The sequence below is a fragment of the Musca autumnalis genome, unplaced genomic scaffold (genome assembly GCF_047663935.1).
Source record: "Musca autumnalis isolate F117 unplaced genomic scaffold, ASM4766393v1 scaffold_5, whole genome shotgun sequence".
NCBI lineage: Eukaryota > Metazoa > Arthropoda > Insecta > Diptera > Muscidae > Musca > Musca autumnalis.
The window spans coordinates 178,239,761-178,257,308 of NW_027412088.1; the positions used below are offsets into that span (position 1 = coordinate 178,239,761).

Sequence of the window (17,548 nt, forward strand, 5' to 3'; positions counted from 1 at the left end):
TAATTTTTTTCAATTTTATTTTTTTTACTATAAATGGAAAATTGCATTTTGTTTTATTTAAATAAAATACAAAACAAGGAAGCAAAAAAAATGGGATAATACAAAAAAGGGAAAAGGATGCGCAAAACAAACACAAGACTGCTGCTTTGTTTTTAATAAAATATATAAAAACGTTTTTTGTATAGGAAAAAACTAATAAATAAAGAAAAGAAAAAAACAAAAAAGTTGTAAAACTCTTGTTGTTAAAACAAAAACAAAAAACCTGTGCATTTATTTAAAAGAAATATTTAAAATACAACAACAACACCACCACGACACAGACACATGTAATTATTTCCATACAAATGAAAAACTTCAACAACAAAAAATACTCGAACATTTGTGTAATTTTCTTCATGCATTTTTTGTTTTAATGATTTTTACAACAAAATTCCCTTACAAAAATGTTTCCCAAAACAAAATGTATTTTTTATTCTATAAAAAAGTAACAGTTTTTCAATTCATGTTTCATTCAATTATAATATCAAGGTTTGGTTTTCTAATTCTCCAGACTCATTTTTTTACTATTTGACATATCTTTCCACGAAAGTTTGTATTGCATTTCTATATTTTTTTTTTTAAGATTATAAATTTATTTTTTAATCTCTACTCAGCTACAACAACAGTAATAAACAAATACACAATCCAAAACACAACAAAATTTGACAAAATTCATTTAGTCATTTAAAATGTAATGTATTAATTAATTAAACTACTTAAAAGAAAAAGGACAAAAACAAAACAAAAAATTTATAAATTAAATAAAAATAAAAAAAACTTTAAAAAAAATATACAAAAAAAAATTGGATTATTCTTTTTAGAGGAGGTTATGGGAGGACATGACACTAGGACATCAGTGCTAACCACAAAAATGAATTCCTATGAACATCTACGAAGAGAAAAAGGAGACTTCTTTATATATCACGGCTGTGTAAAACCACAGTTGTGTCATGTTTTTGGGAAGGGAACACGGATAAGATTGTCAGGGTCTGTAATATCTAGTCACTATCGCTTTAGATATACAACTGCAATTTGGATGCAATCATTATGGGGGTTATCATAAATGAAATTTCGCCGTGATTTTTGTTTTTCCGCCATTGCAACTTAAGGGAGAAAGTGAAAAAATTTACGCGGAATTGCCGTTCATGTAACCCCCTATAAGTTTTTGCAGGTTCTGTGAATATTAGGAGGAGGTTGAGACGATTAACCATCTACTATATCACTGCCCTATGCTTGAAGGAATAGGCTATTTGGTGACGACGAAATCCCAAAACTCAGGCGATTCTTGTCCTTTTTCCGGATCATATAAACGGTCTTCCAAATACGCTTAAAAGGAATTCTAAAGACATTACATCCCTATAACGCTTTTCTAAAGGTGACACTCCATTTTAAAGGTCTTCTAAAGCTGACAGAAGTTCCTTTAAAGGTCTTTCTTTAAAAATCCACGTTTATTGAAAATTTGTTTAAAAACTCCATGATCATTGAAAAAATATTTTTTTAAAAAACCACGAAAGTCCAAGAAATTTTTTTAAAAAATCACGATTATTAAATTATTTTTTTTTAAATTTACGGTTATTAAAAAATATTTATTTTTTTTAAATAAAAAAATTATTTTTAAAGAAGTCCACAATTATTAAACAAAAGTTTTAAAGAAATATTTTTAAAAAATCCACGATATTAAACAAAAGTTTGAAAAAAATCCACGATATTAAACAACAATTTTAAAAAATCCACGATATTTTTCAAAAAATCCGCATTTATTAAACATTTAGTTTTAAAAGATCCAAAAAAAATATTTTAATAGGTCGATTCCGTATTGCGAGGCGAGTCATGTCGCGTTGTCTATCGTCTCTGTGACAAAATTTAAAAAAATGCACTACGTAAAGCGATAGAAAATAATCGTCGATAACAAGTTATCGGTGATGTAAAGTCCACAATTATTAAACAAAAGTTTTAAAAACAAAAAAATTCAAAAAATATTTTTTTTAAAAATCCACGATTATTGAAAAAATATTTTTTAAAAAATCCGCGATTATTGGATAAATACTATTTAAAAAATCCACGATTATTGAAAAAATATTTTTTAAAAAATCCGCGATTATTGGATAAATACTATTTAAAAAATCCACGATTATTGAAAAAATACTATTTAAAAAATCCTCGATTATTGAAAAAATCTTTTTTAAAAAATCCACGATTATTGAAAAAATCTTTTTTAAAAAATCCACGATTATTGAAAAAATCTTTTTTAAAAAATCCACGATTATTGAAAAAATCTTTTTTAAAAAATCCACGATATTGAAAAAAAAAATTTTAAAAAATCCACGATTATTGAAAAAATCTTTTTTAAAAAATCCACGATTATTGAAAAAATCTTTTTTAAAAAATCCACGATATTGAAAAAAAAAAATTTTAAAAAATCCACGATTATTGAAAAAATTTTTTTTTAAAAAATCCACGATTATTTAAAAAATCTTTTTTAAAAAATCCACGATTACTGAAAAAATCTTTTTTAAAAAATCCACGATATTGAAAAAAAAATTTTTAAAAAATCCACGATTATTGAAAAAATCTTTTTTAAAAAATCCACGATTATTGAAAAAATCTTTTTTAAAAAATCCACGATTATTGAAAAAATATTTTTTAAAAAATCCACGATTATTGAAAAAATCTTTTTTAAAAAATCCACGATTATTGAAAAAATCTTTTTTAAAAAATCCACGATTATTGAAAAAATCTTTTTTAAAAAATCCACGATTATTGAAAAAATCTTTTTTAAAAAATCCACGATTATTGAAAAAATCTTTTTTAAAAAATCCACGATTATTGAAAAAATCTTTTTTAAAAAATCCACGATTATTGAAAAAATCTTTTTTAACAAATCCACGATTATTGAAAAAATCTTTTTTAAAAAATCCACGATTATTGAAAACATCTTTTTTAAAAAATCCACGATTATTGAAAAAATATTTTTTTAACAAATCCACGTTTATTGAAAAAATATTTTTTAAAAAATCCACGATTATTGAAAAAATCTTTTTTAAAAAATCTACGGTTATTGAAATAATCTTTTTTAAAAAATCCACGATTAATGAAAAAATCTTTTTTTAAAAAATCCACGATTATTGAAAAAATCTTTTTTAAAAAATCCACGATTATTGAAAAAACCTTTTTTAAAAAATCCACGATTATTGAAAAAATCTTTTCTAAAAAATCCACGATTATTGAAAAAATCTTTTTTAAAAAATCCACGATTATTGAAAAAAATAGTTTTTAAAACGTCCACCCACGATTATTGAAAAAATCTTTCTTAAAAAATCCACGATTATTGAAAAAATCTTTTTAAAAAAATCCACGATTATTGAAAAAATCTTTTTTAAAAAATCCACGATTATTGAAAAAATCTTTTTTAAAAAATCCACGATTATTGAAAAAATCTTTTTTAAAAAATCCACGATTATTGAAAAAATCTTTTTTAAAAAATCCACGATTATTGAAAAAATCTTTTTTAAAAAATCCACGATTATTGAAAAAATCTTTTTTAAAAAATCCACGATTATTGAAAACATCTTTTTTAAAAAATCCACGATTATTGAAAAAATATTTTTTAAAAAATCCACAATTATTGAAAAAATATTTTGCAAAAAATCCGCGATTATTGAAAAATTTTTTGTAAAAAATCCACGATTATTGAAAAAATCTTTTTTAAAAAATCCACGATTATTGAAAAAATATTTTTTAAAAAATCCACGATTATTGAAAAAATATTTTTTAAAAAATCCACGAGTATTGAAAAAAACCTTTTTAAAAAAACCACGATTATTGAAAAAATATTTTTTAAAAAATCCACGATTATTGAAAAAATCTTTTTTAAAAAATCCACGATTATTGAAAAAATCTTTTTTAAAAAATCCACGATTATTGAAAAAATATTTTTTAAAAAATCCACGATTATTGAAAAAATCTTTTTTAAAAAATCCACGATTATTGAAAAAATCTTTTTTAAAAAATCCACGATTATTGAAAAAATCTTTTTTAAAAAATCCACGATTATTGAAAAAATCTTTTTTAAAAAATCCACGATTATTGAAAAAATCTTTTTTAAAAAATCCACGATTATTGAAAAAATCTTTTTTAAAAAATCCACGATTATTGAAAAAATCTTTTTTAAAAAATCCACGATTATTGAAAAAATCTTTTTTAAAAAATCCACGATTATTGAAAAAATCTTTTTTAAAAAATCCACGATTATTGAAAAAATCTTTTTTAAAAAATCCACGATTATTGAAAACATCTTTTTTAAAAAATCCACGATTATTGAAAAAATATTTTTTTAACAAATCCACGTTTATTGAAAAAATATTTTTTAAAAAATCCACGATTATTGAAAAAATCTTTTTTAAAAAATCTACGGTTATTGAAATAATCTTTTTTAAAAAATCCACCATTAATGAAAAAATCTTTTTTTAAAAAATCCACGATTATTGAAAAAATCTTTTTTAAAAAATCCACGATTATTGAAAAAACCTTTTTTAAAAAATCCACGATTATTGAAAAAATCTTTTCTAAAAAATCCACGATTATTGAAAAAATCTTTTTTAAAAAATCCACGATTATTGAAAAAATCTTTTTTAAAAAATCCACGATTATTGAAAAAATCTTTTTTAAAAAATCCACGATTATTGAAAAAATCTTTTTTAAAAAATCCACGATTATTGAAAAAATCTTTTTTAAAAAATCCACGATTATTGAAAAAATCTTTTTTAAAAAATCCACGATTATTGAAAAAATCGTTTTTAAAAAATCCACGATTATTGAAAAAATCTTTTTTAAAAAATCCACGATTATTGAAAAAATCCACGATTATTGAAAAAATCTTTTTTAAAAAAATCCACGATTATTGAAAAAATCTTTTTTAAAAAAATCCACGATTATTGAAAAAATCTTTTTTAAAAAAATCCACGATTATTGAAAAAATCTTTTTTAAAAAATCAACGATTATTGAAAAAATCTTTTTTAAAAAAATCCACGATTATTGAAAAAATCTTTTTTAAAAAAATCCACGATTATTGAAAAAATCTTTTTTAAAAAATCAACGATTATTGAAAAAATCTTTTTTAAAAAAATCCACGATTATTGAAAAAATCTTTTTTAAAAAAATCCACGATTATTGAAAAAATCTTTTTTAAAAAAATCCACGATTATTGAAAAAATCTTTTTTAAAAAATCCACGAATATTGAAAAAAATATTTTTTAAAATATCCACGGTTATTGAAATAATCGTTTAAAAAAAATATTGAAAAAATATTTTTTAAAAAATCCACAATTGTTGAAAATATATTTAAAAATTATTGAAAAATAACTTAAAAAAAATATTTTTTTAAAAAATCCACAATTGAAAAAAAAAACTTTAAAAAAACACGATTATTGAAAAATAACCTTTTAACAAATATTTTTTTAACAAATCCACGATTATTGAAAAAATATTTTTTTAAAAAATTAACGATTATTGAAAAAATATTTTTTAAAAAAATTAACGATTATTGAAAAAATATTTAAAAAAAAAAATCACGATTATTGAAAAAATATTTTTTTTAATTCACGGTTATCGGAAAATATTGTTTTTTTAACAAATCCACTATTATTGGAAAATATTTTTTAAAAAATCCACAATTGAAAAAAAAACTTTAAAAAAACACGATTATTGAAAAATAACCTTTTAACAAATATTTTTTTTAACAAATCCACGATTATTGAAAAAATATTTTTTTAAAAAATCAAGGATTATTGAAATAATATTTTTCATACAATCCACGATTATTAAAAATCAACGATTATTGAAAAAATACTTTTTAAAAGAATTGGGAGTTTTGAAAAATATTTTCTAAAAACGACGATTATTAAAAAAGTTGTACCCTTGATGAGCTGTCACCACTTACGCACATCCCCCTCCCCCCGACTAAAATGAAAGACACTTCTCATTATTTGTTTTTAAGTATTTTAATGGTGGTTCTATTTTTTGTGGATGTTTTGTTTTAAATTGTTCCATTTTCTGGTAGGTTGTTGTATTTTTTTGTTGGACAAAATAATTATGAATAATTATTTTTTTTTATGATAAATTAATTTACAAATTTCTTAGTAATAATAATTAATTATAATAATAAATTTCATAATAACTTGGTTTTTTTATTTAACTAAATTCTATTTAAAAACTTATTGTTGCTTTTGTAATGTAATGTAATAATAATAAATTGATTAAAAGATGTTTTTTGTTTAAACATTTCTTTACAAAATTCAAATAGATTCTTTGTTTTGTTTTTGGTTGGTGGATGGCAGAGAAGGAGGAGGGAAAACAAAATTATTAAAAAAAAATAATTTAAATAAAAAAGAAGACACAAAAATAGAAATAAGATTTTTTTCTTAAATAAATTATGGAAAAGAAATTTATAGAAGAAGAGTTTTTTTTATAAGTTATAATTCGAAGGTGTTTTATTTTAACTTTTTCTTTTGGTTGCTGATGAAAAATGTAATCGTTTTGGGACTTGGGTCGAGGTTTTATTTTGAGGCAACTAATACTAGATATAATAATCATAAAACAAAATGTATTATTTATTACAACATTCCAAAGTGTAGCCTTGTATGATTTTCAACAAATAAGTGGTGAAAAAATGCAAACAAAATAAAATATATTAATTTCCTTTTTGTTTTGTTTTTCTGTATAATGGTATAACAACATGCACAAACACACCTTTACTTAGTGTAACGAACCTTAAACGAAATGTGATTTTGTTTTGTATAAATGACGGAGCGCCAATATAAATAATGGTACTCTTGTTTTGGAGGGAGGTGCAACTAGTTTGTTTTGTATAAGTTTCTTTGTTATAGAATAAGAGATTATTTCATATTTTTTAAAGTCTCACAGGCACCGGCACCTTGCAAATAATAAACTGACCATAAACAACTAATTGTCATTTCCTCGTCGTTCACATCTCAATCATAATCATCTTGCATAGTTTTTAATATCTTTTAGAAGAGTGCCTACGGACCAGAGCACCTCATTTTGGTTTAGTGTTTATTTCTACTTATCCATTTTTTGTTTACTGTATTATCATCAATTACACCCTTAACCATTATTATTAGTATTTTTTTCCATTTCTTTATCTTAATTACGATTTATCCACATAATAGCCTTAAGTACAAAATAGGCCAAACCCAGGCAATAGACAATCTTTTCCCTTTGTAAACGTTGTTCGTTGCTTATTTCAATATTCAATACTCGACGATTTAATTTGGCCAATTGACGTCTCAAATAGAGTATCTCTTCATGGGGTGTCAAATCTCCAATTGGTGTACCATCACGATGGCCCATCATGGAAGAGTCATTGGGATTGTAGAGGACAGTCTGGGAACGCTTGCTGGCGCCACCTGTTGTCAGCTGGAAAACAAAATGAGAAGAAATGAGAAACAATTTATAAGAGAGACGAATCTTGGAATACCACCATAACTTGTTTGGGCACCATGCCTTTTTAAATTCTACCAAAAATATAAGTTTATTTGAATGTGCGCGCGTCTTGTAAATTGTATAGCAAAAATATTCTTCTTTTTGACCTTTAAAAATATGAGACCGGCAACAAAATGTAATAGAAATTTGTTTGGCAAACTATCAAAATGTCTGATGAAGAGAAGTCGTTTTGATTTGTTATTAAAAAAAAAATTAAATGACAAAACGAACAAAATGTGGGCAAAGTATGCATATGATATTTCTTACCCTACCCCTGGGTATTCTAAAAATGGAAGACTGTTTTGGGTCCACTCTATACTAGAAGCAAAACTTCTATACTCATACTCAGGGACCCCCTAGAGGTCTTCTATACCCAGGAGACCCTTTAGAGTCCTTCTAAACGCGGGAACACTTTAGACGTATTTTATACACTGCAGAGTCTTCTTCAGAATCCATAGAAGACCCTCTATACAAAGAAGACCTTTTGGAGGTCTACTTTTATCCATAGAAGATCATTTAGAGGCCTTTTTCCTTCTACAGAAGACCCTTTAGAGGAATTCTGCTATCTGTGAAGGACCGTTATGAGGTCTTTTATACAAAGAAGATACTTTAGAGACCTTTTTCAGTCCATAGAAGTTCCTTAAATCTACATAAAAAGGCCCTTTAAAGACCTCTATACGAAAATAAACGTTGTAGGCCTTCTTCTATCTGTAGTATATGCTTTCGAGGTCTTAAATACAAACAAGTCCTTTTGAATGTCTTCTATCCACAAAAAAATCCCTTACTGGACTTTTTCATCCCTTTAGAGACCCTTTAGAGGTTTTCTACTACATGAGAAGGGCCCTTATGAGGTTTTCATCTATCACAGAAGACCCTTTAGAAGTCTTCTTCTATCTAGAGAAGATACATTAGGGGTCTTCTATACAAAGAAGACCTTTTAGGGGTCTTCCTCTATTCATATAAGGTCCTTTAGAGACCTTTTCAATCCATAGATGTACTTTTAGAGGCATTCTGCTATCTTTATTGACCCTTAAGAGCTCTTCTATACACAGAAGACCTTTTGAAGGTCTTCTTCCATCACAGAAGACCCCTTCTCTGTATAGAAGATGCCTTAGAAGACCCTTTAGAGGTATTCTCAGATCTGTGAAGGACACTTAAGAGGTCTTTTATACAAAGAGGAATTGTTAAAGGTCTTTTTCTATCAAGGAAGACGCTTTAGAGGTCTTATTAAATCCATAGAAGATGTATTACAGGTCTTCTAAACAAAAAATATCTTTTGGCGATCTCCTTCTATCCATAAAAGATCCATTAGAGATCTTGTTCCATCCATATACGAACCTTTAGATGTATTCTGCTATCTGTGAGGAACCCTTAAGAAGTCTTCAATACAAAGAAGACATTTCGGAGGTCTTCTTCTAGCATAGAAGACCCTTTAGAGGTCTTCTTTTTTTCTGTAGAAGATGCTTTTGTAGGTCTTCTATACAAATAACGCCTTTTGGAGGTCTACTTCTATCCATAGAAGATCATTAAGAGGCCTTTTTCCTTCCACAGAAGACAACTTTAGAAGTATTCTGATAACTGTGAGGGACCCTTAAGAGGTATTTTATACAAAGAAGACATTTTGGAGGTCTTCGTCTATCACAGAAGATCCTTTAGATGCCTTCTTCTTTCTATAGAAGATGCTTTAGAGATATTCTATACAAAGAAGACCTTTTCGAGATCTTCTTCTATCCATGCTTTAGAGGTCTTCTATACAAAGAACACCTTTCGGAGTTCTACTTCTATCCATAGAAGATAATTTACAGGCTTTTTTACTTCCACAGAAGACACTTTAGAGGTTTTCTGCCATCTGTGAGGAACCCTTAAGAAGTCTTCAATACAAAGAAGACATTTCGGAGGTCTTCTTCTACCATAGAAGACCCTTTAGAGGTCTTCTTTTTTCTGTAGAAGATGCTTTATAGGTCTTCTATACAAAGAACGACTTTTGGGGGTCTACTTCTATCCATAGAAGATCATTTAGAGACCTTTTCTATCCACAGAAGACCCTTTAGAGGTATTCTGCTATCTGTGAAGGACCCTTAAGGGTTCTTTTATACAAAGAAGACCTTTCGGAAGTCTTCGTCTATCATATAAGATCCTTTAGATGCCTTCTTCTTTCTATAGAAGATGCTTTAGAGGTATTCTATACAAAGAAGACCTTTTGGAGATCTTCTATCCATGCTTTAGAGGTCTTCTATACAAAGAACACCTTTCGGAGTTCTACTTCTATCCATAGAAGATCATTTAGAGGCTTTTTTCCTTCCACAGAAGACACTTTAGAGGTATTCTGCTATATGTGAGGGACCCTTAAGAAGTCTTCAATACAAAGAAGACATTTCGGAGGTCTTCTTCTAGCATAGAAGACCCTTTAGAGGTCTTCTTTTTTCTGTAGAAGATGCTTTATAGGTCTTCTATACAAAGAACACCTTTCGGAGTTCTACTTCTATCCATAGAAGATCATTAAGATGCCTTTTTCCTTCCACAGAAGACAACTTTAGAAGTATTCTGCTAACTGTGAGGGACCCTTAAAAGATATTTTATACAAAGAAGACATTTTGGAGGTCTTCATCTATCATAGAAGACCCTTTAGAGGCCTTCGTCTTTCTATAGAAGATGCTTTAGAGGTATTCTATACAAAGAAGACCTTTAAGAGATCTTCTATCCATGCTTTAGAAGTATTCTATGCAAAGAACACCTTTTGGAGGTCTATTTCTACCCATAGAAGATATTAGAGGCCTTTTTCCATCCACAGAAGACCCTTAGAGGTATTCTGGTATCTGTGAAGGACCCTTAAGGCGTTTTGGAGGTCTTCTTCTATCATAGAATACCCTTTAGAGGCCTTCTTCTTTCTCAATCCATATAAGATCCTTTACAGATCTTTTCCATCCATAGAAGACCTTTTATAGCCATTCTGCTACCTTGAAGGACCCTTAAGAGATCTTCTATATAAATAAGATCCTTTAGAGACCTTTATTCCACCCTTGGAAGACCTTTTAGAGGTATTCGGCTGTATGTGAAGGACCTTTACAAAGAAGTCTTTTTGAACATCCTCTGACCCTTTAGAGGTCTTCTATCTATAGGAGATGCTTTCGAGGTCTTCTATGCAAAAAAAAACCTTTTGGAGGTCTTCTTCTATCCATAAAAATTCCTTTAGACGTCCTTTTCCGTCCATAGAAGAGGTATAGAGGTATCCTGCTATATGTGAAGGTCCATTAAGAGGAATTTTGTAAAAATAAGGCCTTCATATCGCTCATTTACTCAGAGTAGCATAACTCAAAAATGGGTTAGAAGACCCTTTAGAGACATTCTTCTATCCATAGAAGACACTTTAGAGGTCTACTTCTATCCATATAAGCCCCATTAAAGGTCTTCTTCTATTTTCAGAGGAACCTTTATACGACTTCTACATAAAGAAGACCTTATAAGTCTCCTCTTTTCCGAGGAAGACCCAGAGGTCTTCTTCTATCCATAGAAGATCTTTAAAAACTTCTTCTTCTACCCATAGTTGCCCCTTTAGATAACTTCTTTTATCCATATAATGCCCTTAAGTCTTCTCTACAAAAATACCTTTTAGAGGAATTCTTCTATACATAAAATACCCTTTATAGGTCTCCTATCTATAAAAGTCCCTTTATAGGTCTCCTTCTATCCATAAAATACGCCTTTTAGGTTCCATTCTGTCCCTAGAAGATCCATTTAGAGGTCTTATGTTGTGCATAGAAGATCGTTTGGATGTCTCTTCTATAAGTTTTTAGAGGACTTCTTCTATCCATACAATATCCTTTAGAGGTAGTTTACACTATCTATCAATGTCATATGACACGAAATAAAAACATTCCATATTTACTCACGGAGGCAATGTGGAGACGTAGTTTTTTACATTTTTGCTGGTGTAGACGCACAGAGTAAATGGCGTAAGGAAAATCTCCAATATTACACATATTAGCGAATATATAACGATGGAAAATTTCATGTCATATGACATTTACATATAGTGTAAACCACCCCTTAGAGATATTCTATAGAAAAAATATATTTCGAAGTCTTCCTCCATCAGAGGTTTTATATACAAAAAATATCTTTCGCAAGCCTTCATCTACTGATAGAAGACTCTTTATAGACCTTTTATTTTTCGGGTTTGCTGGGCCTTTAAACAGATTCAGAGTGTCGTGTGGCCCAATCCACATTGCATATGTTGGGTATAGTGATAGCAATTAACGGCTCAATTGAGACGGCTGTACCGTGTAAAACCGCATAGTCTATTGCTTTGTAAGCGTTTCTTTTTCAGCACCCCAATTGCGGTGTTAATGTTCGATCTTCTTCAGGTTGCATTGATTGATGAAGATGGAGCAAGCTCCGTAGGGAAACATGACTGAGGCTCGGAGTAGTCTGAAGATGGTTATCCCGTTGGATGGAATATATGCGAGAAAGACTGGCTATATTTCTTTTAACGATTTAGAACTGTCACAACACTCTTTTCTTGCAAAGTTTGCCGATTGATGGCACTCGAAATCTCAAAAATTGTTTTCTGTAAAGGCGTAATAGTGCCAAGGACCTCTGCTATATGTTTGCTATTGGACTTTCCATTAAATGTTGCATCGCTGGTAAATTTGAACGATTCCATTATTCTCTATCTTTTACATTAAAAATATTAACATTAAAAATATTAATTTATAATCGGAAGTATTAACTTTTAGTCAATATCAACTGTTGCCAAATCAATGCTCTTATCTAAGAAACCGACAATAAAACAATTGGTAACAACAATGATCGAAATAATGTTATCAAGTTCTTAAAACATGGGCGATTAACATTTGGGTCACATGTAATAAACATTTAATTAGAAATTACCAAATTATTTTATTTTAGTATAAAAACATCAAAACATCAAAATATTTGTTCCCTTACCTGTGAATCCGATTCCACAGAATTAGCATCATTCGGATGAAAACCCACAACAGCATGTGATATACCATTTGCCCTCACATACGGTGGTGGACGTTCAACGTCGTCATCGAAATCATCATCCAACAAATCATCACCATTTAACAATTTTTTCGGTGAACTCTCTTCCGATGCTGATGGAAAGTGATGTTCATTTAGGGTTATGGTGCGTGGTGGCGTCTGTACCCGAACAAAGTCCGAATTGTTTTTCGGTAATATTTCATTTTCTAATTGTATTTCACGCGGGGCTGATCTAGTTTCCAAATGTTGATTGTGGCCCAAAACGACAATACGATCCGGTACATTCATATCGATTTTATCATGATAATTCCATGAATTAATCATACCATTTTGATTGGATAATAAGCGATCCTCGTCAGAATATTCACCGGTGGCTTTGATGCGTTTGGGTACACGCATTTTATCATTTATCTCATGAGCGTATTCACTATAGATATCATCGTCCAGGCCATTGAACATGCGAGTAGGTGATTGGGGTGTTACCATTGTTCTTTTGTTGTTGTTGCGCTGATTTTATATTTCGAGCTGGGTTTCGTTTGTACAAAGGTGTGTGCAAATTCTTTGGTTATAAAACAATTTTTTTGTGTGCCTTGTGTCTCACAGTTTTCGTTTCGGTCTTTGTTCTAGGTCTCCTTCCTCCGCTTCTTGTTGTTGTTCGTTTCTAAACAGGATGATTTGATAAATACCAATACACACATAATTATACGCACAATAGACGTTGATTTTCGTTTAGGTGATGTTGCAGTTGTTTGTATATTGTTTTTTTTTACAAAACCACAAGTATGATGGAGGGGTCCGAGTTCGTTGTCGTATTGGTAGATGGGTGCCAAAAATAAAAAAGACAAAAGCAGAGAATTTTATATAGAACAAGGAAATAATTTTGTAATATTTCTAATAACCAAAATATGATTACGTCAATTTATGTAAAAGAATTTATTAATTTAATTTCTTTTGTTTTTATTTGCATTTTTGTACTTACATTCTGTCACTTCTTCTGCCAATTATTTCTTATTTCTATTATTTTTTACATAAAAAAGTTGGTTGGAGAGGAGATAGATTTTTTCACCAATGCAAGCTGTCATTTCAAACAGGGATACACAGATCGAAAACCGTTCATTCAAATTTGAAGATGTGTACCCCGTTTAAGTAAAAAAAACAAACATTTGACGCAAAACTTTACTCAAAAGTTTATTGGTATGTTCCTTTACTTTTGAAAATGGTAAAACCGGCAAAAGTAGTAAAAGTTGTAAACTGCTCTCATATGTATTGTATGGTGTCAGAAGTAAAGGAACGCTTTTCGAGTAAAAAGTGGTAAAACTTGAAGATTCTTGAACGTAAAGGAACAGAGCTTATTTTTTTTTTGTTTGTAGTCCCAATTTACATTAGGCGAGTTTACTTGCGGCAATTGTCAGTTTGATGGAGAGAGAGGTGAGGTATATGGTAACCCTTTGCCTCTCAACACCCTCTCTCACCCACAAACTGACAATTGCCGCAAGTAAACTCGCCTAATGTAAATTGGGACTTATTGCACAATTGCTTCACTTATGGATATATCACACCATATGGTTTTTCACATGTATGACATAGCTGGTCTGTATATTAACATGCCGAAAGTGACAACATACATGTGAAAAAGCATATGGTGTGATATAGCCATTAACCGGCTGTATCATGGTAGCTGTGTTCCTTTACTTACCTGAGGTTACCATTTTTCCCATTTGTTACCATTTTTAACCTGCAAAGCGTTCCTCAACCCCGAAAAGTGGCAAAACTAGAAGCAATTTTTAAGAGAGTGAGAGGGGAGAGAGAGCGAAAATGGCTTTCTCTTCTACCACAGGCTACCAGCAAAATTTCTGCAGGTAGAAAATGGCAGAACTGATTTTTCGACTTTTATTTGACGATTATTTCACAAAATGGACGAAAAACCGAAGAAAAAGTCGAACACTGACAACACTAAATTAAAAACTGTGAAATAAAAGACGAAAATTGATTTTTTATGTTTTTTCTGACATTGCTGCCGGATCTACCATTTTTCCGTTCCTTTACTTTTCTGGTAAAAATGTTCATGAGAGAGCAATTTTGAATTTTTTCTCTTTTACCACTCTTACCATTAAAAAAGTAAAGGAACAAAGCTAGTGTTCGACTTTTTCTTCGGTCAATCGTCAAACAAAAGTCGAAAAATCAGTTCTGCCATGGTATAAGTAAAGAGGTAGATTTAAATGAAAAAAATCTATAGAACCCTTGTTTTTCTTGAATTCCTAAAACTTCAAAATAAAAGCAACAAGTGGGTTTGTTTACAATGCATTTTTTGAACATTTTATAAAAAACGCGAAAAATGAATGAAGAGTTAAGTTTTCTCCACATAATCGGGTTGTGAATATGATAAACTGATTGTTTCAATACAAATCTCACCAATTTCTTCCATACAAATGGTCTAAAAACAATTTTAAAAATCATTGAATTCGATTGTTTTTAAAATTGTTTGGCATATTATTCAAACACCACACACACATACACAGTTTGTTTATATTGTTTTGAAGTTTTAGGCATACTCGAATGAAAAAATTTAAATTGACATAAAGCTTTGGCTAACCTTTCTTATTAAACCATGAGTTCTGCCATTTTCTACCTGCAGAAATTTTGCTGGTAGCCTGTGGTAGAAGAGAAAGCCATTTTCGCTCTCTCTCCCCTCTCACTCTCTTAAAAATTGCTTCCAGTTTTGCCACTTTTCGGGGTTAAGGAACTCTTTGCAGGTTAAAAATGGTTAAAATGGTAACCTCAGGTAAGTAAAGGAACACAGCTTTTATTACACTAATACAAATTAAAAAACTCTCCATTAAATTTAATCACAACTGAGTTTACTTCCTCTGCTCTGCTTTTTGTGACACCGCAACTGATATTGCTTCATCATCCAAATGGTTTTTCATTTTTCCTCTAACTCCAGTTCAGATTTCCAAAAAAACCTAATGGCCCCGGCACATATGGTACGTTGTGCGTTGCGTCACGCGTTAAAAACAACAACCACATGGAAAAAATGTAAGTGATGCCAAGTTTGTTCTTGAAGTTTTCATGTGGTTGTTGTAACGCGACGCACAACGTACCGTATGTGCCGGAGCCATAAATCCACTTCAAAAATAATTTGCGTCTCGTGAATTACAGCAATGTTCGTATCTTTAGTTTGCATTTCTTTATTTTTTAAACAAATTCCTATAATTTTAGACACTCTTTCTTGTGTTCAGAAAAAAAGACTGCGACTATAGGGATCAAAAAATTGGATTGCTTGGCTAGGAATCTATAAGCGAGTGCTTCTAAAATGTATCGAGCGGAGTCCATTTTTCATAACTCCGTGTGGACTGCATCGAAAGATGTATTGAAATCATAAAGGCGGCGGCACATACGGCGCGTTGAGCGTCGCGTGACAACAACCACATGAAAAATTCAAGAATAAACTTGGCATCACTTACAAATTTGTCATGTGGTTGTTGTTTTTAACGCGTGACGCGACTCACAACGGACCGTATGTGCCGGGGCCATAACTCTGCATTGCACTACTTCCAAACTTTTTTGCTGGGAAATATTTTTCATTTCCAATTTTCAAAGAACAAGAACCCAGCCCCTTGTAGAATAAAGACAAATTGAAACTTGGCAGCACTTTGTCTTTTATGCATCTACGAGAAATGACACAAAACTTTACTCAAACGTTGGATGTGTTTAGGGCATAACCTTCTTTAGGCCGCCATCAGACCATCTGCTTTTTCACATGTATGACATCAGCTGTTCTGTAGTATTAGTATACCCAAAGTGACAACATACATGTGAAAAAGCAGATGGTCTGATGGCCGCCTTATGAGGATTTCTTTGACGTACATATATGTAATGGAATTGACATTTAAAACCCAGTGGGTTTTTTAAATCTGTTTATATATAAACGTACTATAACTGGGCGTTTATACCAGACAGTTTGTCTTCAAATACAAGTCTGATTTACTAACACATACTTACATTTGTCGTTTGCCTTCCAGCTGTCTATCATTTTTGTTAACATTTTTGTCTTTTGTTAACATTTTTGACCAAAAAAATTTCACAATTGCACATTTTTTTAGATTCTAAGTCCCGGTCCACATTAGCGTGAATTTGATTAAATAATTTCATGAAATTAGGCGTTCTTAAATCGAATTCCCCACTACAGCAATTTTACTATTTTACCCTGCGTTTACAAATGCCAGTATTGGCAAGACAATAGCAAAAATACAAACTTTTTTCACAAATACATTTATAAATTTTGAAATATGTATAGAGAAAAGTATGAATGTATTGGTGAAAATGGTTTGTAACTTTGCTATTGTCTTGCCAATACTGTTTGTGTGTAAACGCCTAGTTACTCTACTATGGGAGTCGATCTAGCGACGCATAATTTCATGCAATTTTTTCAATGAAATCACTCTAGTGTGGACCGGGACTAAAGCGTTGTGGATAGGATTAAAGCATTAAATAAGTAAACTGCAATTTTAAAATTTATGTTTTTGTTCCGTTTGGTTTAAAATATCAAAAGAAACAAAAACAAATTTCATACATTTTCGGAAACAGCTGACTTTCTCCCAAGTTTTTGCAAAATGCTGTTCGATAACTTTCTGCAATTTTTCTTGCTTGAGAGAGTAAAATTCACTGAGAGAGGTTGCTGGAACTGACTGAGTAATTATTGCTGGGAAATGGTCTGTTCCTTTACTTTTGAAAATGTTAAAACCGGCAAAAAAGTAGCAAAAGTTGTAAACTGCTCCCATATGAATTGTATGGTGTCTGAAGTAAAGGAACGCTTTTCGAGTAAAAAGTGGTAAAACTTTAATGCTAAGTTTACATTTGCGAAACCCACTCGATTTCAACTGTCAATTCCATAGCTCAAACGTCAAATGAAATCTCATCTGAAATCCATTGGATTTCGTTTGACGTTTAACCTATGGATTTGACAGTTGAAATCGATAGCAAAGTTACAAACCATTTTCACCA

At 30.1% G+C, this 17,548-nt stretch overlaps 1 protein-coding gene across 1 annotated transcript; it reads right to left on the minus strand.

The window, feature by feature from the left end:
* Window positions 1-6,345: 6,345 nt before the first annotated feature.
* Window positions 6,346-13,746, minus strand: Tango11 (transport and golgi organization 11). The gene is made up of 3 exons (XM_073955962.1): window positions 13,524-13,746; window positions 12,488-13,205; window positions 6,346-7,474 (listed from the first exon to the last, which is right to left on the minus strand). The coding sequence occupies exons 2-3, from the start codon at window positions 13,028-13,030 to the stop codon at window positions 7,202-7,204; spliced, it is 816 nt and encodes a 271-aa protein (XP_073812063.1). The 5' UTR covers window positions 13,031-13,205; window positions 13,524-13,746; the 3' UTR covers window positions 6,346-7,201.
* Between the last annotated feature and the right edge of the window lie 3,802 nt (window positions 13,747-17,548).